General features: G+C 41.6%; 2 protein-coding genes across 2 annotated transcripts in view; one reads left to right on the plus strand and one right to left on the minus strand.

Annotated features, from left to right (window-relative positions):
* Positions 1-24,051, minus strand: part of LOC120977379 (adrenodoxin-like) — a 410,960-nt gene that overhangs the window by 355,853 nt on the left and 31,056 nt on the right. The gene's annotated exons all lie outside the window — the stretch shown is intronic.
* On the plus strand, positions 4-23,804 carry LOC120977462 (DNA excision repair protein ERCC-6-like). Its single transcript, XM_040405425.1, has 2 exons — positions 4-1,572; positions 22,480-23,804. The coding sequence occupies exons 1-2, from the start codon at positions 4-6 to the stop codon at positions 23,761-23,763; spliced, it is 2,853 nt and encodes a 950-aa protein (XP_040261359.1). The 3' UTR covers positions 23,764-23,804.

Consider the following 24,051-nt stretch of genomic DNA (forward strand, 5'->3'; position numbering starts at 1 on the left):
ACAATGCCTTCCCTTACAAGAAAGAATGACTTCATAATATGGGTCTATTTATCATCGATTCAGGAAGATGTGTATAGAAAATTTATATCTTTAGATCAAATTAAGGAATTGCTAATGACAACCAGGTCCCCTCTAGCAGAGCTGACCATTTTGAAGAAGCTTTGTGATCATCCGAGACTACTTTCTGCTAGAGCCTGTGTTCAGCTTGGCTTGGAAGGAGATGGCACTGAAGAGCATGACATTGAAGTTGTTACAAAATTTGATCACCTTTCTGATGAGGCTCTTATAAAGGAGTCTGGAAAGCTGGTGCTTTTGATTGAGCTCCTTAATAGACTGAAAGAAGAAGGTCACAGGACTCTTGTTTTCTCGCAGTCAAGAAAAATGCTTGATATGATTGATCGCATCTTGAATAACAGAGGATTTAAAATAATGCGTATTGATGGGACAGTTTCTCTTTTAGATCGTGAGAAAAGAATAAGTATTTTCCAAACTAGCAACAGCTACTCTGTATTGCTGCTGACAACACAAGTTGGGGGTGTTGGATTAACATTAACTTCAGCTGACCGGGTTGTTATTTTTGACCCCAGCTGGAATCCAGCCACTGATGCACAAGCTGTTGATAGAGCCTACAGAATAGGACAACAAGCAAATGTTGTAATATATCGACTCATAACCTGTGGCACAGTAGAAGAAAAAATATATAGGAGGCAAATCTTTAAGGACTCCTTGATAAGACAAACAACTGGTGACAAGAAAAACCCCTTCCGTTACTTCTCAAAGCAGGAATTAAAGGAGCTGTTTTCTCTAGAAGACACTCAAACCTCTTCCACTCAGATTCAGCTCCAAAACATGCATTCTTCTCAAAGGAAAACTGATACAAATCTAGATGAACACATAGCTTATCTTCATACTTTACCAATTTTTGGAATCTCTGATCATGACCTCCTCTATTCACATGAGATTCCCTCCCAAGAGGAGGAAAACGAATATGAAAATGAACATGATGGTCAGTACATTGAAGAAAGAGTTCAGAAGGCTCACGAACTAGTACAGATGGAGTCTCAACTGAATGAACAGCTAATGGAAAACTTAAAAAGGGACTCGGAAGGGGTGTGGCTTAGACCAAATATTTTCCCTGAAAAACCTAAACACAGAAGTATTTCTAATGATAAACCACAAGCCTTTCCTGAAATTGTAGATAATGCTGAACATGAAATTGCAAATGTCAGTTGTCAGATGATTAGTTTGGTGATAGAAGATTCAGATGATGAAACGCTTCCCAGTGTTTCATTTAAAAAGGAGCAACCAAATGTCAATTCACACATAAGCAGTTTGTCATCTTCAATTGCTAGTCTACCTCCAGCTCCTCTAAATTATGAAACCTCAAAGAATGGAAACAGTCACTCTACCAGTTTGGTGATTGAGCCTTTTGAAGAGAATTTGACCCATGTTCCATACAGAAATGAATTGCCAAAAGCGACAGTGGACCAGACAAACCACTTGATAACTGAAGAATGCAGTGAGGAAGACATTTCAGATCCAGTCACATTTACGAAAGCATCTTCCAACATTGTAAGCACCCAAATGCTGTGCTACTGCAGCACACTGTTTTGAAAAGTAACTTGATAATTTTTACAATCTTCAAAGTGTCCCTGTACGTTGGCACTTTAACGCTCTGGTAGTTAAGGCTCTGTTGCTGTAATACTATTTCACAGTAATGAACAGGAGCTGGAACTGTGCTGTAAGTACTCGGGGTCTGCTGTATTATACAGCAGGCACCCGGACTCACTGCCGGGATAGGAGAACTCTGATCCCAGGAGTTTTATCTCTTCAAAGGCCTCAGTCAATAGTGAACGCAACATCTGAGCAGTTAAAAGGAAGGAGGGAGCTCCCTCTGTCTTCCGATCAGCTCCACATAAATGCAATTGCAGGGTTCTGAGTACTTGGTATGGCAACCAGGCGCTTTCAGAAGGGACCCAGGCCTGCCATGTCCTAGCTACTAATGCATCCTGCCTCTGGCAGGATGTAATATATTGTTAGACCAGTTTTACACCGGCCTTTCTTTTCCGGCAGTGGTATTTGTCTGGCCGCCTCAGCATATTTGCCGTGCTGCGGCCAGATCTCGCCGCTCCCCATTATAATGAATGGGGTCGGGCGGACTTTCGGCAGCGCACATGTGTACACTGTAGTATGAATCCAGCGGGCTGTTCCCCTACCGAAACAGTCTGCCGAAAAGATAAACACCAGTGTGAAAATGGCCTTACAGTGACTGCAATAAAAAAAAAAAAACTCCCTTTTGCTAATTTCACTTAATATATACTGTGTATATCTATATAGGTGGGTGTGTGTGTGTGTGTGTATGTGTATATTAATCTTATTTAACTTGCATGGTGAACTTGACCCAAAGACTTAACCCACATAAAACAAGCCCTCACATGGCTATGTCTAAGGAAAAATTAAAAAGGTATGGCTTTTGAAATAAGAAATAATTGCCAAGCCTTAAGTACCAAATTAGGCTGCATCCTTAAAGGGGTTTGGTTGTGGGCAGTCTCTGATAACTGGGTCTCCTAGGCAACCTGTTAGTGTATTACTCAGTGTAATACACTAACAGGCAATGCATTACAATACAGATGTATTGTAATGCATTGCAGAGGGTATCATACCCCCAAAAGTAAAGTCCCAGAGTGGGACAAATAGTTTTAAGTCAGTTTTTTTTCAAGTAAAAAGAGACGTCCCTTTCCCCTGACTTTATATTGAAAAAATAGAAAAAAATCACACGCATTAGGTATCGCCGCATCCGTAACGACTGGCTCTATAAAAAATATCACATGATCCACCCTGTCCGATAAAAGCCGTAAAAATATAGAAACTGTTGAAAGAAAAACAGAAAAAAAAAAACTGTCACCTTACATCACAAAAAGTGCAACACCAAGCGATCAATTTGTATGTCCCCCAAAATGGTACCAATAAAACCGTCACCTCATTCCACAAAAGAGCCCCTACATAAGACAATCGCCCAAAGAAAAAAAAAAATGACTGGCAATGGAGACGCACTTTTTTTTTTTTTTTTTTTACCATTATTGTGTTAAAGTGAAATAAATGTTTCAAAAATGCTATTGTGTAAAACTTAAATAAGAAAAAAGTATACATATTAGGTATTGCTACGTCCGTAATGACCTGCTCTATAAAAATAGCGCATGATCTAACCTGTCAGATGAACCTTGTAAAAAATACAGCCATTTTTTGGTTACCTTGTCTCACAAAAAACGAATATAGAGTGATTTTAAAAATCATATATACCCCAAAATAGTACCAATAAAACTGGCACCTTATCCCCTAGTTTCCAAAATGGGGTCACTTTTGGAAGTTTCTACTGTAGGGGTGCATCAGGAAGGGCTTCAAAAAACCATGCCCTCTAAAAACCAGTTCAGCAAAATCTGCCTTCCAAAAACCATGCGGCAGTCCTTTCCTTCTGCGCCCTGCTGTGCGCCCTTTCATCAGTTTACGACCACATGTGGGGTGTTTCTGTAAACCTCAATCAGGATAATTAATGTTTTGTTTGGCTGTTAACCCTCCATGTGTTAAAGAAAAAAATTGATTAAAATGGAAAATCTACCTAAAGTGAAATTTAGTAATTTCATCTTTATTTTCCTTTAATTCTTGTGGAACACCTAAAGGGTTAACAAAGTTTGTAAAATCAGTTTTAAGTAACTTGAGGGGTGTAGTTTCTACAATGGGGTCATTTATGGGGGTATCCACTTTGTAAGCCCCACAAAGTGACTTCAGACCTGAACTGGTCCTTAAAGTGTGTTTTTGAAAAATAAAATAGGATTGCTTCTAAAATTCTAAGCCTTCTAACGTCCCCAAAAAATAAGATGACATTTACAAAATGATGCCAACATAAAGTAAACATATGGGGAATGTTAAGTAATAAACATATTACGGGGTATCACTTTCTGTTTTAAAAGCCGAGAAATTGAAATTCTGAAGATTACCAAAAATGTTGAGAAATTCGCAAATTTGGGATTTTTAGTAACCTAGTACATAAGGCCGAAAAAAGACATTTGTCCATCCAGTTCGGTCTGTCATCCTGCAAGTTGATCCAGAGGAAGGCAAAAAAAAAAAAACCCTGTGAGGTAGAAGCCAATTTTCCTCACTTTGGAGTCGGGAAGGAATTTTTTATTCCCCTAATCAGGCAATCAGAATAACTCCCTGGATCAACGACCCCTCTCTAGTAGCTATAGCCTGTAATATTACACTCCAGAAATACATCCAGGTCCCTCTTGAACTCCTTTATTGTGCTCACCATTACCACCTCCTCAGGCAGAGGTTATTCTTACCGCAAAGAATCCTCTTCTATGTTTGTGTACAAACCTTCTTTCCTCTAGACGCAGAGGATGTCCCCTCGTCACAGTTACAGTACTGGGGATAAATAGATGATGGGATAGATCTCTGTACTGACTCCTGATATATTTATACATAGTAATTAGATCTCCCTTCAGTCGTTTTTTTCTAAAGTGAATAACCCTAATTTTGATCTTTCAGGGTACTGTAGTTGCCCCATTCCAGTTATTACTTTAGTTGCCCTCCTCTGGACCCTCTCCAGCTCTGTCTGCCTTGTTTACAGGAGCCCAGAACTGTACACAGTACTCCATGTGTGGTCTGACTAATGATTTGTAAAGTGGTAGGACTATGTTCTCATCGCGGGCATCTATGCCCCTTTTGATGCAACCCATTATTTTATTGGCCTTGGCAGCAGCTGCCTGACACTGTTTTTTTGCAGCTTAGTTTTCTGTTTATTAAAATTCCTAGATCCTTTTTCCATGACAGTGTTACCGAGTGTTTTACCATTTAGTATGTACGGGAGACTTGCATTATTCCTTCCCATGTGCATAACTTTACATTTGTCAGTGTTAAACCTCATCTGCCACTTATCTGCCCAAGCCTCCAATCTATCCAGATCCCTCTGTAGTAGTATACTGTCCTCTTCAGTGTTAATTACTTTACACAGTTTAGTGTGCAACCCTTCTACAAGATCATTAATAAATATATTGAAGAGAATAGGGCCCAATACTGACCCCTGAGGTTCTCCACTAGTGACAGTGACCCAATCTGAGTGTGTACCACTAATAACCACCCTTTTCTATCCCTCAGCCAGTTACTTACCCACATACAGACGTTTTCTCCCAGTCCGAGCATTCTCATTTTATATCCTAACCTTTTGTGGTACAGTGTCAAATGTTTTGGAGAACTCCAGATATACGACATCCATTGATTCGCCGCTGTCAAGTCTAGAACTTACCTCCTCATAGAAACTGATTAAATTAGTTTGGCATGACCGATCCCTCATGAAGCCATGCTGATATGGCGTCATTTGCTTTTTTTCCGTTGAGATGCTCTAAGATGGCATCTCTCAGAAAACCTTCAAACAGTTTACCCACAACAGATGTTAAACTTACTGGCCTATAGTTTCCAGGCTCTGTTTTTGGACCCTTTTTGAATATTGGCACCACATTTGCCATGCGCCAATCCTGTGGGACATTCCCTGTCAGTATAGAGTCTGCAAATATCAGAAATAAGGGTCTGGCTATGACATTACTTAATTCCCTTAGGATACGGGGGTGTATGCCATCCGGTCCTGCCGATTTTGTCTATTTTAATCTTTTTAAGTCGCTGTTGTACTTCTTCCTGGGTCCTACAGGACACTTTTAATGGGGAATTTATTTTTACATTCAGCATTTCATCTGACAGTTTATTTTCCTCAGTGAATACATTGGATAAAAAAAATATTTAACAGCTTTGCTTTCTCCTCGTCGCTCTCTGCGACTCACCCCTCATTACTCTTTAAAGGGCCGACACCTTCAGATTTATACTTTTTAACATTTATATAATTGAAGAACATTTTAGGGTTAGTTTTACTCTTTGGCAATTTAATCTCTCGGTTCCTATCTTGGCCGCTTTTATTTGTTTTTTACATATTCTATTTTTTTCCTTTAGTTTTTCAGTGCTTCTGTGCTACCCTCCTGTTTTAGTGTTTTATATGCTTTCTTTTTGTCATTTATTGCTTTCTTTACAGTTCTATTTATCCACATTGGTTTCTTTTTGTTCCCTAACCTTTTATTCCCATACGGTATGTACCTCTCACAATGAGATTTTTGGATATTTTTAACCCCTTAAGGACGCAGGGCGTACTGGTACGTCCTAACTTTAAATGAAGATTCCGGTGCCGCGGGGGTTAATGGGAACGATGATTTCAGCCGGCATCCTGTCACAACGCCAAGGGGGGGGGTCATGTGACCCCCCCCCCCCCCCTATCGGCGATCGCCGCAAACCTCAGGTCAATTCAGAACTGCGGTTTGCTGCGCTTTCTGCAGTTTCTGACCGCGGGGATCAGAAACTTTAGTGTCCCTCAAATATAGATTTTCCATTCCCCCCCCCCCCCCCCTGCATGATTTTTTGCAGGGGGGTTGGGGGCGGTGCGGGAGGCACCCGCCCGCCTCCTCTTGAAAATTCGTTGGTGGCCAGTGGGTATACCAGGGTGTCAGCACATTGCAGATGTCAGCCGTTTAACCCTTTCCATACCGCGGTTCGTACGGAATGTATGGAAAAAGTTTACAGTAAGAGGGAGCTCCCTCCCTCTCCCATCGGGGGGCTGCAGTGCCTTTGCAGCCCCCCGATGGAGAGGGAGAGAGCTCCCAGACAGCCCCCCGACAGCCCCGTCCTTACCCTTCCCCGTCTGCGAAGTTCTGACCACAACTGAGCAGACGGGGAAGGTTCCCATGGCAACAGGACGCCGTCTCAGGCATCCTGCTGTCCATGGTGCTGAACAGATCTGTGCTAAAGGCAGAGATCTGTTCAGACAAAGTGTAAGTAAAATACAGTACAAAACACTATATAGTGTACTGTACTACAGTACAGACCAAAAGTTTGGACACACCTTCTCATTCAAAGAGTTTTCTTTATTTTTATGACTATGAAGGCATCAAAACTATGAATTAACACATGTGGAATTATATACATAACAAACAAGTGTGAAACAACTGAAAATATGTCATATTCTAGGTTCTTCAAAGTAGCCACCTTTTGCTTTGATTACTGCTTTGCCCACTCTTGGCATTCTCTTGATGAGCTTCAAGAGGTAGTCCCCTGAAATGGTCTTCCAACAGTCTTGAAGGAGTTCCCACAGATGCTTAGCACTTGTTGGCCCTTTTGCCTTCACTCTGCGGTCCAGCTCACCCCAAACCATCTCGATTGGGTTCAGGTCCGGTGACTGTGGAGGCCAGGTAATCTGGCGCAGCACCCCATCACTCACCTTCATGGTCAAATAGCCCTTACTTTTAAAGTTTTCCCAATTTTTCGCCCTGAATCACTGACCTTCATTTCTTAAAGTAATGATGGCCACTCGTTTTTCTTTACTTAGCTGCTTTTTTCTTGCCATAATACAAATTCTAACAGTCTATTCAGTAGGACTATCAGCTGTGTATCCACCTGACTTCTCCTCAACGCCACTGATGGTCCCAACCCCATTTATAAGGCAAGAAATCCCACTTATTAAACCTTACAGGGCACACCTGTGAAGTGAAAACCATTTCAGGGGACTACCTCTTGAAGCTCATCAAGAGAATGCCAAGAGCGTGCAAAGCAGTAATCAAAGCAAAAGGTGGCTACTTTGAAGAACCTAGAATATGACATATTTTCAGTTGTTTCACACTTGTTTGTTATGTATATAATTCCACATGTGTTAATTCATAGTTTTGATGCCTTCAGTGTGAATCTACAATTTTCATAGTCATGAAAATAAAGAAAACTCTTTGAATGAAAGGTGTGTCCAAACTTTTGGTCTGTACTGTATATTATACAGACATCAGACCCACTAGATCTTCAAGAACCAAGTGGGTCTGGGTCGAAAAAAAAGTAAAAATCAAAAAACACATTTATCACTGATTAAAAATGAAAAAAATAAAATTCCCTACACTTGTTTGGTATCGCCGCGTCCGTAACGACCTGATCTATAAAACTGTCATGTTACTTTCCCTGCACGGTGAACTCCAAAAAAATAAAAGCTATTAGGAAATTGAAATTTTGCCCACCTTACTTCCCAAAAAAGGTAATAAAAGTGATCAAAAAAGTCACATGTACGCCAAAATAGTACCAATCAAACCATCATCTCATCCCGCAAAAATCATACCCTACCCAAGATAATCGCTCAAAAACTGAAAAAACTATGGCTCTCAGACTATGGAAACACTAAAACATGATTTTTTTTGTTTCAAAAATGAAATCATTGTGTAAAACTTAATTAAATAGAAAAAAGTATACATATTAGGTATCGCCGCGTCCGTATCGACCGGCTCTATAAAAATATCACATGACCTAACCCCTCAGGTGACCAAAATAAAAACTGTGTAAAAAAAGCCATTTTTTGTCATCTTACGTCACAAAAAGTGTAATAGCAAGCGATCAAAAGGGTCATATGCACCCCAAAATAGTGCCAATCAAACCGTCATCTCATCCCTCAAAAAAGGAGACCCTACTTAAGATAATCTGTTTTGAATACCTTGAGGGGTGTAGTTTATAGAATGGGGTCATTTTTGGGCGGTTTCTATTATGTAAGCCTTACAAAGTGACTTCAGAGCTGTAGTGGTCCCTAAAAATTGGGTTTTTGTACATTTCTGAAAAATTTCAAGATTTGCTTCTAAACTTCTTCTAAGCCTTGTAACATCCCCAAAAAATAAAATATCATTCCCAAAATGCTACAAACATGAAGTAGACATGGAGAATGTAAAGTCATAATTTTTGGGGGTATTACTATGTATTACAGAAGTAGAGAAACTAAAACTTTGAAATTTGCAAATTTTTCAAAATTTTTGGTAAATCTGGTATTTTTTATGCAAAAAAATTAACTTTTTTGACCCAATTTTAGCAGTGTCATGAAGTACAATATGTGACCAAAAAACTATCAGAACGGCCTGGGTAAGTCAAAGCGTTTGAGTTATCAGCACTTAAAGTGACACTGGTTAGATTTGCAAAAAATGGCCAAGTCCTTAAGGTGAAATAGGGCTGAGTCCTTAAGGGGTTAAGGATATTCCATTTTGTGGCTGTATTTTTATTTTTGAGGACTTTGTCCCAGTTAGTTAGGCCTATGGCCTCTCTTAGTTGGCTAAATTTAGCTTTTTTGACGTTTGGTATTTTTGTTCCTCCCTGTAGAAACGCTCTTTTGAATGATAATTGGAAGGTTATTACTTTATGGTCACTATTTCCTAGGTGTCCCCCAACCTGCACATCTGTTGTTCTGTCAGGTCTATTGGTTAATACTAAGTCCAGTATGGCCGTCCCTCTAGTCGGGTCCTGAACCAGTTGGGAGAGGTAATTGTCTTTTGGTTATTGTCAAGAACCTGTTTCCTTTATGAGATATACAAGTTTCAGTTTCCCAGTCTATATCTGGGTAGTTGAAGTCCCCCATAATAACTACCTTAATTATGATTTGCCATCTCGTTTAGTAGTAGATTTTCTGTAGACTCTGGTATATTGGGTGGTTTATAGTAAACTCCTATTAGTAATTTATTATTGTTTTTAGCTCCATGTATCTCTACCCACAGTGACTCCACATGTTCTTGTCCCTCACTTTTATCTTCCCAGAGTGTGGGCTTTAGACAGGACTTTACATAAAGGCAGACTCTCCGGTTTTGACGATCCTTTCTAAACAGACTGTAACCTTGTACATTAGGCTACTTTCACACCTGTGTTAGGTGCGGATCCGTCTGGTATCTGCACAGACGGATCCGCACCTATAATGCAAACGCTTAGATCCGTTCAGAACGGATCCGTTTGCATTACCATGAACAAATATATATATATATATATATATATATATATATATATATATATATATATATATATATATATAATTTTTTTTTTTTTTTTTTCGGTTCATGATAATGCAAACGGATCCGTTTTGACTTTACATTGAAAGTCAATGGGGGACGGATCCGTTTGAAAATTGAGCCATATTGTGTCAACTTCAAACGGATCCGTCCCCATTGACCTACATTGTAAGTCTGGACGGATCCGTTTGCCGCCAGGCGGACACCCGAACGCTGCAAGCTGCGTTCAGGGGTCCGCCTGCTGAGCGGAGGACAAACTGTGCCAAACTGATGCATTCTGAGCGGATCCGTGTCCACTCAGAATGCATTAGGGCTGGACGGATCCGTTCGGGGCCGCTTGTGAGTGCCTTCAAACGGAACTCACAAGCGGAGCCCCGAACGCTAGTGTGAAAGTAGCCTTAACTGCCCAGTCATAGCTATCATCCAGCCATGTCTCAGTTATTCCCACTATGTCATAGTTCTCCTCACACATCACTAATTCCAGTTCCCCAGGTTTATTAGTCAGGCTTCTGGCATTAGTATACATACATTTGAGAGGTTTATGTATATTGTTTACCCTACACCTTTCCTTCTGAACTGTTCTAGTCCCTCCTTCCATTCCTCCCCCAGTCCCACTACCTTGCTCCCGGTCTCTATCTGCACTATCTTCCCCTCCTATAATGTAATTTCCCTCCCCCCCAGTCCCTAGTTTAAACACTCCTCCAACCTTCTAGCCATCTTCTTCCCCCAACACAGCTGCCCCTTCCCATTTAGGTGCAGCCCGTCCCTACGATAGAGCCTGTAGCCGATAGAGAAGTCGGCCCAGGAACCCAAACCCCTCCTTCCTACACCAGTTCTTGAGCCACTTATTAATCTCCCGCTGCCTTTCTTCTGTGGCCCGTCGTACAGGTTGTATTTCGGAAAATTTTTCATAAATAGTTTAATATATTGACTAAAATTTATGATTGTCATAATACATTATACATAAATAAAGGATACTGGCAATCGGAGTATCAAAAGACAATCGCATCTCATATTGACCAGAATATCCACAATATGCTGCATCAAAAGAACTCCCCTAAGGGTGCGTGCAAACAAGGATGGCGCTATCCCGACACGGGTTTCTGCGTGCCTTCATCCGGCACACCGAAACGCACGTCGGGGTAGCCCCATCCTGGTTTGCACGGCCCCTTTCACACTGCCGAGTATTCCGCGCGGATGCGATGTGTGAGTTGAGCGCATTGCACCCGTACTGAATCCCGACCCATTCATTTCTATGGGGCTGTTCACATGAGAGGTGATTTTCACGCATCACTTGATGCGTTGCGTGAAAATCGCAGCATGCTCTATATTCTGCGTTTTTCACGTAACGCAGGCCCCATAGAAATGAATGGGGTTGCGTGAAAATCGCAAGCAAGTGCGGATGTGGTGCGATTTTTCACGCACGGTTGCTAGGAGACAATCGGGATGGAGACCCGATCATTATTATTTTCCCTTATAACATGGTTATAAGGGAAAATAATAGCATTCTGAATACAGAATGCATAGTAAAATAGCGCTGGAGGGGTTAATTTTTTTTTAAACTCGCCTTAATCCACTTGATCGCGCAGCCGGCATCTCCTTCTGTCTTCATCTTAGCTGGGTGCAGTAACAGGACCTGTGATGATGTCACTCCGGTCATCACATGGTCCATCACATGACCATCACCATGGTAAAAGATCATGTGATGACCGGAGTGACATCACCACAGGTCCTGTTACTGCACACAGCTAAGATGAAGACAGAAGGAGATGCCGGCTGCGCGATCAAGTGGATTAAGGTGAGTTTAAAAAAAAATTAACCCCTCCAGCGCTATTTTACTATGCATTCTGTATTCAGAATGCTATTATTTTCCCTTATAACCATGTTATAAGGGAAAATAATTGCCATCTACAGAACACCGATCCCAAGCCCAAACTTCTGTGAAGTTCGGGTTTGGGTACCAAACATGCGCGATTTTTCTCACGCGAGTGCAAATCGCATTACAATGTTTTGCACTCGCGCGGAAAAATCGTGCATGTTCCCGCAACGCACCCGCACCTTTTCCCGCAACGCCCGTCTGAAAGAGGCCTTGGAGTTATTTTGATGCAGCATGTTGTAGATATTCTGGTCAATATGAGATGTGATTGTCTTTTGATACTCACTATCTGCTGCATCATGTTTTAAAATGTATTTACATTATTGTACAAATACTATATACCCCTGTATTGTGAGTGCTACCAGGATGGTGTTTTCTTCTGTCACTTTATTTTCCTTTATAATATCTGCATCCTTTTATACCTTAAAGGGAACCTGTCACTGGGATTTTGGGTATAGAGCTGAGGACATGGGTTGCTAGATGGCCGCCAGCATGGGTATATGTAAAAAGACACCCCAAAACACATTGCCCAACTTCTCCTGAGTACGGCGATACCACATGTGTGACACTTTTTTGCAGCCTAGGTGCGCAAAGGGGCCCAAATTCTAAAGAGCACCTTTAAGGAGGGCATATTTACGCATTTGGATTCCAAACTACTTCTCACGCTTTAGGTCCCCTAAAATGCCAGGGCAGTATAAATACCCCACAAGTGACCCCATTTTGGAAAGAAGACACCGCATGGTATTCCGTGAGGGGCATGGCGAGTTCCTAGAATATTTATTTATTTTTTTGGCACAAGTTAGCGGAAAATTATTTTTTCTATTTTTATTTATTTTTTCTCTTACAAAGTCTCCCTTTCCGCTAACTTGTGACAAATTTTTTTTTTTTTACATGAACTCGACATGCCCCTCACGAAATACCTTGGGGTGTCGTCTTTCTAAAATGGGGTCACATGTGGGGTATTTATACTGCCCTGGCATTTTAGGGGCCCTAAAGCGTGAGAAGAAGTCTGGAATATAAATGTCAAAAAAATTTTACGCATTTGGATTCCGTGAGGGGTATGGTGAGTTCATGTGAGATTTTATTTTTTGTCACAAGTTAGTGGAATATGAGACTTTGTAAGAAAAAACTGTAAAAAATTTCCGCTAACTTGTGACAAAAAAAAATAAAAAATCTTCTATGAACTCGCCATGCCCCTCAAAAGTGATCTTTTTATCAGGCCTGATCGGGCGAACACTGCGTTTTTTGTAGAGCCTATAGAACATGTCCTATTCTTGTCCACAATTGCGGACAAGAAAAGGCATTTTCTATATAGTTCTGGCAATATGCGGATCCGCAAAATGCGAAAAGCACGTTGCCGGTGTCCGTGTTTTTCGGATCCGCGGTGTCAGTGTTTTGCGGATCCGCAAAACGCATACGGGTGTCTGAATGGAGCCTTACAGGGGGTGATCAGGGAGTCTATATGGGGTGATCACCCCACTGTAAGGCTCCATTCAGACGTCCGTATGTGTTTTGCGGATCGGATCCGCAAAACACATACGGACGTCTGAATGGAGCCTTACAGGGGGGTGATCAGGGAGTCTAATATGGAGTGATCAGGCGTTAATAAGTGACAGGGGGGAGTGTAGTGGTGTTTGGTGCTACTTTACAGAGCTGCCTGTGTCCTCTGGTGGTCGATCCAAGCAAAAGGGACCACCAGAGAACCAGGTAGCAGGTATATTAGACGCTGTTAACAAAACAGCGTCTAATATACCTTTTCAGGGGTTAAAAAAATCTGATCTACAGCCTGCCAGCGAATGATCGCCGCTGGCAGGCTGTAGAGCAGCTAGTTTACCTGCAGTTCCTGTGAACGCGCGCTCCTGTGTGCGCGCGTTCACAGGAAATCTTGCGTCTCGCGAGATGGTGCGTCTAGGAGGAATGAATCGACCGCCTCCGGAACGCAATCCTGCGTTAGGCGGTCCGGAGGCGGTTAAAGTGGTTGTCCATAGTAATTAAAAACCTCTGAGATTCACCTAAATTGGCTGAAATAAAACTGCATTATACTCTCCTTGTTGCTGCTTGTTCACAAACTACTGTGGTGACATGCCAGTATACTGCTTGTCTATTTTTTTTTTTTTAAAGGTATCTTTATTGAATTTTTTTTTTTAAACAGTTGACGCTTTTCAGGGCCAGACCAGACCCTTCACCAGACCGAGAGTATATTTACAAAGGGAAGTACATGCATTAAATCAGTGTTCTGGCAGGTAGACAGTAAAGGGTTGGGGATATGCAAATGAGGATGAATGCATAAATAATTTTGTATAAAGAAATAGTCATACCTAAGAAAAATCTGGTAACAGCTAAAAATTATTTCAACAGACCTAAAATGAAATTGTGTGTACAAATTTATTCTTGGGGATACTGACTGGTGGTGGTGTCATTCCTAAAACTGGCCACTAGAGTCCTGTATAGGAAAAAGTTAAATATTCGAGAACTTAAGTATGGTAATGTTTTATAGAAATGCTAGCTATTCTGTTCAATCCGTGATGGAACCTATATATACATCCAAAAAAGTTCTCTGGACTGAAGAACTTCAAAACGATTATAAGTATGTAAAGGTCTGCAATCAATTGGAATGACAGTTGTACACTTAAGATCATTTTTGTAGTTCGAAGTGTAATGTTAGAAATCCTTTGTTTCAAAAAAACTATGTTGTAGTGGTACACTGGATAAAATAAATTATGTAGTCTGTTTCACAGTTAAGATGGGCCTTGATCTCAAAGGACATACTGTAAGTGGTAGAGAAGAATGTAAAGATGTTATATGCAATGGTTTGGCAGCAAAGGCACCTTTTAGTGCCGCAGCAAAGCTGTCTGGATTTTGTGTTCTGGATGGTTCATCTTTATTGAATAATTTCTGATGATTCAAGCTGCTAGGGGCTAAAATGTTTTGACCAGTAGGAGCCCTTCGGAAGGTGGTTCCTAGGTGTCTGGGGAGTTTCTTGCTGAGGAGTGGGTCTTGGGAATTGAATATGGCAATGTTTTTGTAGGATAGAGAATACCTTGTGATGGATGCCAGAATAAGTAGTGATGAAGTGGTTAAGTCTGAAATAATGTTTACTTTGTGTCCACTTTGGTATTAAATACTGTGCCTGACTGAGGACTTTGCTACGTTCGAGTGCATAATTGATTAGTTTCATTGGGGGACCTTTTTCAAGGAACCTCTTCTCTAGTTTCTTGGAAATGCTTTAGTTTCTGGGGCATTTCTTTATTAATAGATTTTAACCAGACACAGAAGGTTATATCTAAAAATGCAATCTTCCATAACAATACACACTTTGTGACACCTGCACACTTTAGAACAGTTGATAGCAACAGTTAAATTTATTATACTAGTAATCACTACAAAAATGGCTTAACATTCCATACAGTCAGTTTAAACATCTGTAAAAATTGCACTGAAGAGTCCACTTTCCTATCACAATTCAAGAAACTAGAAGTTCCTTAAAAAGGTTACTTCAAGAAACTGATCAATGATGCACTAGAACGTACCTCATACCAATAGGAACACATAGTGAAGATAACTTCAGACGTAACTTCATCACTACTTATTCTGGCACCCATCGCAATGTTCTCTATCCTAGAAAAACACTGGCATATTTTATTACAAGACCCAACACCTTGGCTAGATACTCCCCAGACACCTAGGAATCACTTTTCGAGGGGCCCCTACTGTTAAAAACATTTTAGCCCCTAGCTGCTTGAAACAGCACAAACCATCCAGAACACAAAATCAGGACCGTTTTCACTGCTGCTCTACAAGGTGCCTTTGCTGCTCAACCATTGCACATAAGGCTACTTTCATACTAGCGTCAGGACGGATCCTGTCCTATTTCGCCGGACAGCCGCTCCGTCCCCACTGACTATAATGGGGACGGGGGCGGAGCTCCGGCGCAGCACGGTGAAAGGCCGCAGGACTAAAACTACTGCATGTCCGACTTTTTAGTCCGGCGACCTCACCACGAACTGCCGTGCTGCCCCGGAGCTCCACACCGTCCCCATTATAGCCAATGGGGACGGAGCGGCGGCACGGCGAAATAGCGGCAGGACTGATCTGACAGGGTGAACAGCCGGTCGGATCTGTCCTGCCGCTAGTGTGAAAGTACCCTAACATCAATTTTCCTCTACCACCTACAGTAAGTCCTTTGAGATTAAGACCCATCTTAATTGTAATAGACTACATAATTTATCTCATCCAGTGTACATGTGGCATGCAGTACATTGGCTGCACCATACAAAAACTCCATAATCACATCAGTCAGTACCGCCATGAAAAAGTATTTTGAAACTAGGGCTTTTTAAGCATTGCACTTCGATCCCCAAAAAGTTATCCTAAGTGTATAACCCTCCTTCCAATTGATTGTCTTACCTTTTACATCATTATAATCCATTTTGAGGTTCTTGGGTGCAGATACATTTTCTGTTTTGTATAAAATGGGCTCTAACAGCCCACATGGCCTGAACGACATAGCTGAAACAGTGTTATAATACATTTCTATAAAACACAGCGTTACCATACTTGCTTTATATTTTACTTTTTCCCCATATAGGACTTTACTGACCTCCAGTGGCCAATTTTAAGAATGACAGTGCCATTAGTGAATATCCCCTAGAATAAATGTGTATTCGCAATTTAATTTTGTCTGTTAAGTTTACATGTTTTAATCATGTAATACTAATTTTAAGCTTTGTTACCAGATTTTTCTTAAAGGACAGAAATATTCCAGTTTTCAAATCAGCACCTGGATCTGAATTCTTTTGTAATTGCATGTAATTAGCCACTGAGTTATTCGATAGCATACATAATGTATCTGTATAGTGCCATCTTCTGTTTGTTCTTTTTATTATTTATTTCTCCGGCTCACTGAGATGGCAGCACATGCTCAGTCTCATCCTTCAACTGCCTCCTGAGCTGTGATGGACAGCTCCAATAGAGAAGACACTCCCCTTGAGCTGTCAGCTTGATATAAATCTAGCATAGAAATGAATCTCTGGATTCACGTCAGGTACAGGGCTGGTTCTAGCTTTGTTAGAAAGACTGCCATGTGCTATTTGATGTCTGATTTTCATGTTTTATATTAGTCATGAGAGAATCCCTTTTATGTATGACTAACAATGTCTTTTTACTTAATGATTTATGTATTTATTCACTCGCCCTCCTTTGCATGTCCCCTTCCCTTTACGGTCTTCCTGCTAGAACACCCATTTAATGCATGTACTCACCTTTTGTAAACATATTCAGGGCTCCAGATGGCGACCAAAATGGTCGCCAATGCGACTTAGAATTTACAAATGGCGACAAGACTTTTTAGTCTTGTCGCCATTTGCGACTAGACCCGCCGCCGCAGCTCTGCTCAATACAGCGGCAGGCACAGGAGCTGATGTTCTCAGCAGCGCAGGAGGAGTCTCTCCCTCCCCCCTGTGCTGCTGCTGCTGTCCCCGCCGCTGCCAATAAGAAGAGGCAGGAGGAGGAGGAGGAGGGGCTGTGGCCACTGCGCCACCAATGAAGAAAACTGACCTGTTAATACAAATACAGGAGGCGGGTGCCGGAATCAAATAGCCAACACCCGACCTCTGTGACAGGGAGCTGCGATCAGCTGCAGTTGAGTTAACCCTTCAGGTGCGGTACCTGAGGGGTTAATTGTAGCTGATCGCAGCCCCCTGTCACAAAGGTCGGGTGCCGGCTATTTGATTCCGGCACCCGCCTCCTGTATTTGTATAAGAAACGTTGGTGGCACAGTGCGGCCCCCCCCCCCCCCAGTATAAGAAACATTGGTGGCTCAGTGGGAAGTGCCAATGAGGGTTAAAAATAATAAAAGAAAATTAACTCACCTCCTCCAGTTGATCGCATAGCTGCCGGTCTCCTGCACTTACTTCTTTCTTCAGGACCTGTGGTGACGTCACTGAGCTCATCACCATGGTAATGGATCATGTGATGAGCACAGTGACGTCACCACAGGTCCTGAAGAAAGAAGTAAGTGCAGGAGACCGGCAGCTATGCGATCAACTGGAGGAGGTGAGTTAATTTTCTTTTATTATTTTTAACCCTCATTGGCACTTCCCACTGAGCCACCAATGTTTATTATACTGGGGGGAGGGGGGGGGCGCACTGTGCCACCAACGTTTCTTATACAAATACAGGAGGCGGGTTAGGGTTGAGTAAATTATTTTTTTATTTTTTAACCCTCATTGGCACTGCCCACTGCGCCACCAATGTTTATTATATTGGGGGGGGGGGCACACTGTGCCACCAATGTTTATTATACTGGGGTGATGGGGGGCGCACTGCGCCACCAATGTTTATTATATTGACCTTCTACTGTACATTCTGTATTTAGAATGCTATTACTTTCCCTTATAACCATGTTATAAAGGGAAAATAATACAGTGAATAGACTTTCATCCTAGGAACCATGCGTGAAAAACGCACCGCATCCGCACTTGCTTGTGATTTTCACACAGCCCCATTAACTTCTATGGGGCCTGCGTTGCGTGAAAAACGCACAACAGAGCATGCTGCAATTTTCACGCAACGCACAAGTGATGTGTGAAAATCACCGCTCATGTGCACAGCCCATAGAAGTGAATGGGTCCTGATTTAGTGCGGGTGCATTCCGGTATTTTGAATGCCAGATCTGGCACTAATACATTCCTATGGGGAAAAATGCCGGATCCGGCATTCAGGCAAATCTTAATTTTTTTTTCGCCGGAGATAAAACCGTAGCATGCTGCGGTTTTATCTTTTGCCTGATCAGTCAAAATGACTGAACTGAAGACATCCTGATGCATCCTGAACGGATTACTCTCCATTCAGAATGCATGGGGATAACACTGATCAGTTCTTTTCCGGTATTGAGCCCCTAGGACGGAACTCTATGCCGGAAAAGAATAACGCTAGTGTGAAAGTACCCTAAAATATTAAGTTTAAATCCCCCCTTTCCCAATTTTACATATAAAATATATAAACAATAAATAAATAAACATATTACATAGCGCTGTCCAAACTATTAAATTATTCAAAAATATCTCCTATGCGGTGAGCATTCGCCATTTTTTAGTCAACTTGTCACCCCAAAAAATAGGATAGGACGGTTGTATTATGGGCCGAATGTTTAATAAAATGCGAAATGCACGCGGCTTTTTTTTTTATTGTTTTTTTTGCGCGGTATTGAGTATCGCAATACTTTTTTATGGTGACGAAAGCGAATCAAAATTTTGGTTTCAAAACAACCCTACGCCGATCTGATCGGCATAGCGTTGTCACGATACCAAAATTTTGATTCAGTTTCGATTTGGCGACTAAAAATTTGATTTGGCTCCTAAATTTTTCAGTTCAGGAGCCAATGGCTACTAGGTATTTTTTTTAGGCTGGAGCACTGATATTGTTTCTTGTTCTGATGAAGGGGCAGGTCCGGCCCAAAACATGTCACCTGTAACACAAAAATTTTCATTAAAGATACATTCAAAATTAATCAAGCCTGCTGCTCATCCCGCATCTTTCTCTCTAATCTCTGCTATCTGCATGCATTGCCTGAAGGGACAAGCCAAGCAGCACCAGTGTCTGCTACACCAACTACACTTAACTTTGAGTGCTGAGCTCCCAGCACAACCCATTCAGGTGAGAACCTACAATTTAGCTTACTGACCACTTGTTTAGCGGTCTTGCCTATGAAGCGCTGCTCTCCCTTCCCTACCTTTTTTAAAGTGTTTGTCCAGTATTTTTTTATTGATGGCCTAGTCCCAGTCAGACACCCTAGACCCTTGCCGATGCCCATTGCCATAAGTAGGCACTGGAACTACACTGCTTAATCCATTGTGTAGTGGATGGAGCTGGTAATTGCAGTCCTGCTCCCACTAAAATTAATAGGAACGGTGCTGCAGTTATCAGCTCCATCCACTACACTATGGATGGGACTGTGTACGGATGCCAGAGCTACCCAAAACATCTGATTAGAGGGGTTATGGGTAGTCGGATGTTGATAAACTGTCCAGAGGATTGGCTATCTGTGTCAAAATCCTGACTGATCCCTTTTAGGGCTGAAACGATTACTCGATTGAATCAAGTAATTCGACACAAAAAAATGTTCGATGCAAATTTTTTGCATCAAGTATTCGTTTGTGTCATATGACCACTGAGTGGGAGAGAAGAGCTTGCTATTACCGCTCCGTGGTCACTCGCCGGCGTTGCACTGTACTGTATCCTAACACATCGTCATGTCATGTACGTAAGCGCACACTATGACCAGACGCTGTGTGACGTCAGGACAGTGCAGCGCGCAGAGAAGATGATGGCGCTGTGGAGTGGCGCCCCTACAACAAAGGTAAGTACTGGCGCTGGGAACATGGCTAGGAGGGAGAGGTGGGGGGGGGCAGCTGATGGTGTTGAGGGAACCTGATGGCATGGTGGGGAAGCTGATGGCACGGGGGGGGGCTGATGAGTTTTTATAAAGAAATGTCTTTTTTATATTAGTCTTTTTGTTATTAGAGTACTCAAAATAGTTGATGGCTACAGCCCTAATCCCTTTAGCGCCTACAGCTCACTGGATTGATTCCTGGATTGAATATGCTTGTGTGAAGTTAGTCTTAAAGGGAACAGGTCACCAGAAAATTCACTGTTAAATGAACCATTGCTTTGTAGGGCTAGCTCAGCTAAATATCTTTTGGCAATCCGGTTCATTCTGGGTTTAATTCATATGCATATGACCAGTTATGTGCACCAACTTCAGGCTCATGCCACTCTGTGCACACTTGAGCTCCTCCCTCTCCTTGATTGATTAAGCCAAATTCCTGCATAGGCATCTCATCTGTCCTTGTCAGTGAATAAAGGAGGGGCTGGCATATTAAGCAGGATGAGCAAGTGCACTTAACATTCAGCTTAGTTAGGGTACTTTCACTCTTGCGGCAGGACGGATCCGACAGGCTGTTCACCCTGTCGGATCCGTCCTTCCGCTATTTCGCTGGACTGCCGCTCAGTCCCTATTGACTATATTGACGCACTAAAAGTCCTGCATGTCCGACTTTTTAGTCCGGCGGCCTCTCCCCGCGAACTGCCATACTGCGCCGGAGCTCCGCCTCGTCTCCATTATAGTCAGTGGGGATGGAGCGGCGGCACGGCAAAGTAGCGGAAGGACGGATCCGACAGGGTGAACAGCCTTTCGGATCCGTCCTGCCGCAAGTGTGAAAGTACCCTTAGTACCCCTACAAGATTGTGTTCCTGGTTTAAGGCTAGTGTCAGTTTTTTGTGTCTGTTTTTAATGCAGTTTAAGTCAAAATTGGATCCAGGATAAATTTTATTTCCGATTCCTTTCCAACCCTCTTCTGGATTTGGCTCTTAAAAACAAAAACTTCCACAAAGAACTATGTGTGATCACACTTAGGCACATTCACACTGAGTTTTTTGCTGGCATAATTTGGCATGGATTTTATGCCAAAAATCCACTGGTAACCACATGGAATCTGCCTCCCGTTGTTTTCAATGGAAGGCTGTTGCTGCTTTTCATGCAGCTGCGGTATACAGCTGTGACTGCACCAAGATATTACTTGTCCTTTTTTTTTTGGTGCCTGTCATTTTGTCTCATATGTATGGCACTAACCTGTGGAGGGAAGCACTTTTGCATAGCACTTGCGCTCCTTTGCTCCCCTAAAGCCGCATTCTCTTTTAGCACTTGCTGCGGGCTCTTACAACCCCCCCCCCCCCCCCCCCCCCAACACCGACCAGATGTGGCAGTTTCTTTTCATGTTGGGACCCGCGCAGAAGAGCCAGTGCAGTGGAGACGACAACTTTGGGGGAGATGGGAAGGGTAATTGCTAAGTAAAAGAGCTCAAAAGGTTGACGTTGGCCTTGTTTTGTGCAGGCGGAATTTAATTTTGTGGAGTTGTTCAGGGGTACATATGAATTAGAGTAATTTGTGAATTTTTTTTTTTGCTGTGGAAACAAAAACTAAATGGCCTAATGAATTCATCGGGTCATTATTTTTATGTGGATAACAAATATGTGGTTATTTTTATTTAATGTGTGCACAGGCTTACTAAACAGACAGACCTGTGGTCCTTTGCAGCTCTTCCTGACTGTCTGTTTCCCCAGTCTCCAATTGAGTCACTGGGAATCCACTTTGATCATGTCACAGTATCTACAGCAATTCAAGTGTTTTTTTTGCACAGGAGCACTTTGGGTGTCATTAACAACTTTATTGCAGTGACCCGCAAAAGACCTCTCATTGTTATTACCATCATTCAGACCATTAGTTTCCTTGTCTGCTGTACATAAGGGATATGCTGCTTGCGAATCAGATTTTTAAAAAAATTAAATATGCACGCATAAATATTCGGATTAGCACAAAAGTGTTTGCCAGACTGATCCCTGGGCATGCTTGAGCCAAAATGATTGGGGATGAATATTCATTCGCTCCGTCAACTGCTCCTGTACAAGGATCTTAAGATTACAATGATCTACAGATGGGATCATACTACTGAAAGTGACCCAGGCTTCTTATATATGTTTCTGCTCTACAGCAAACCTTTAGAACTGTTCTTATGGCATCTCAGGCAAGATATGTGTTTTAGAATGTGATAATGGATTCAATTGTAACTTTGTGAGAGACTTTCTTCCAGACTCCAATCTTTAAAAGTTGTATTTAGTAAGGACCGTGATTAAATAACTTTTTTTCTTTTTTTTTTGCAGGCGTTTGGAAGTTCTCTAATAAATGGATATTCTGGAATGGAAAACATTGTTTCAGCAGCTTTACCGGTTAACAGTTTGGGCATTAAAAGTTCAAACAGTTTGCCATCTTTTGTTATCAAAGCAGCAGAATGTGAACAACCATGCATTAAAGAAAATATAAGTCTCAATGAAGACACCAGTTCCCCTCTATCAAAGTCCCAATTTCAGTGTGACTTTAATTTAGTTCTAGAAGATTCAATGGATGATGATCATTTTGCATCAGTGCATGAAATGGAAACCTCCATTGCTCCAGCAAAGGAAGTTCTACGAATACTGGATGATTCTTTGGAAAATATGAGCCAAAAAGATAACTGCTTTGAATGTTCTATGGAACTTGAAAGAAAAAGTAGAAATAGAAGTGTAAACAAGGGGGATTCAAAGTACAAACTTGAAGGTTGTGCTGAAGTTGCAGAAACTTTTCAGAATGAAATGGATATATTAAACTCTTGTCTGGAAAATAGCACTAGAGAAGTTAGTAGAATTGATGCAGAGGAGAGTGATGAAGAGGAGATTCTTTTTGCCACCAATCGTAAAGGTACCAGGAGAATCTGTTCTGAAAGTGAAACGGAGAGCTCAGTGTTTCTAAATGAAGAAAATGAGAGAGAGTTTTCACCTTTCAATAGCCCTTCTGTCAAAGTGATGTGTGTGTCAACTCCAAAGTTAGAGAAATGTTGGTCCGACAATCTGTTTCCTCAAAGGAGCAGTTTAGGAAGGCGCAAATCTATTGCCTCAAGAAGATCTCTAGTTCATGTAGCTGTAGAAGAAGCTACAGACATTCAAGAAGATATTAATGATGGAGATGACGAAGTCAGTGACCAAGGGGAGGAGGAAGAATTGCTAGCAAATGAAGCGCAAGGGGGTGATGATGAAGAACATGAACATACAAAAGAGAAGCCAATGGGAGAAATTTTCGTCCTGGAGGACAGTTTACCAACATCAGAAGAGGATTATGAACATGATAGCTTTGCTATAAAATTCTCTTCAAATGAAGAGATAACAGAGTCTACTGGTGAAGTGGAACTGCTCTCTGATGAGCAAGTTAACTACTTGGCTGCAGAAATGTATCAAAGTAAAGGGTCTAGTCAAGAAGAGGAGTACTCCATTCTGGTGAAACGTGGCAAGGAGCTTAAAGATGGCGGACATGTGAAAGAAGCTTTACACTGTTTTGAGAAAGCACTTAATATTAAATCGGGAGACCCTGAACTTATGATGATTACTTTGAGTTTGTACAGACAACTATGTTAAGATATATCTATTTTTTTTTTTTATCAGTTACCAGTAAAAGAGATCTATATGTAATGTGGTCTGGGTTTTCCTTGTAAATAGAAAGTAATAAAAATTCTGAAACTCTACAATCCAAAGTGACTGAGTTGCTTACATAAGAGAAGCAACCCATAAATTACATCATTTTAAAAACCTGCACCCTTTAAGTTTTATTTAAAACATAAATTTAGAAACCGTTGTTAACCCTTTAGGTGTTCAAGAATTAAAGAGGACCTTTCACCGATTTTTACCCTATGAACTAACTATACA

The sequence above is a fragment of the Bufo bufo genome, chromosome 8 (genome assembly GCF_905171765.1).
Source record: "Bufo bufo chromosome 8, aBufBuf1.1, whole genome shotgun sequence".
NCBI lineage: Eukaryota > Metazoa > Chordata > Amphibia > Anura > Bufonidae > Bufo > Bufo bufo.

Coding starts and splice junctions, on each gene's coding strand:
- LOC120977462 (XM_040405425.1), top strand. CDS start 4: ATGCCTTCCCTTACAAGAAAGAATGACTTCATAATATGGGTCTATTTA. Junction 1,573..22,479: donor CGAAAGCATCTTCCAACATT/GTAAGCACCCAA, acceptor TTTTTTTTGCAG/GCGTTTGGAAGTTCTCTAAT.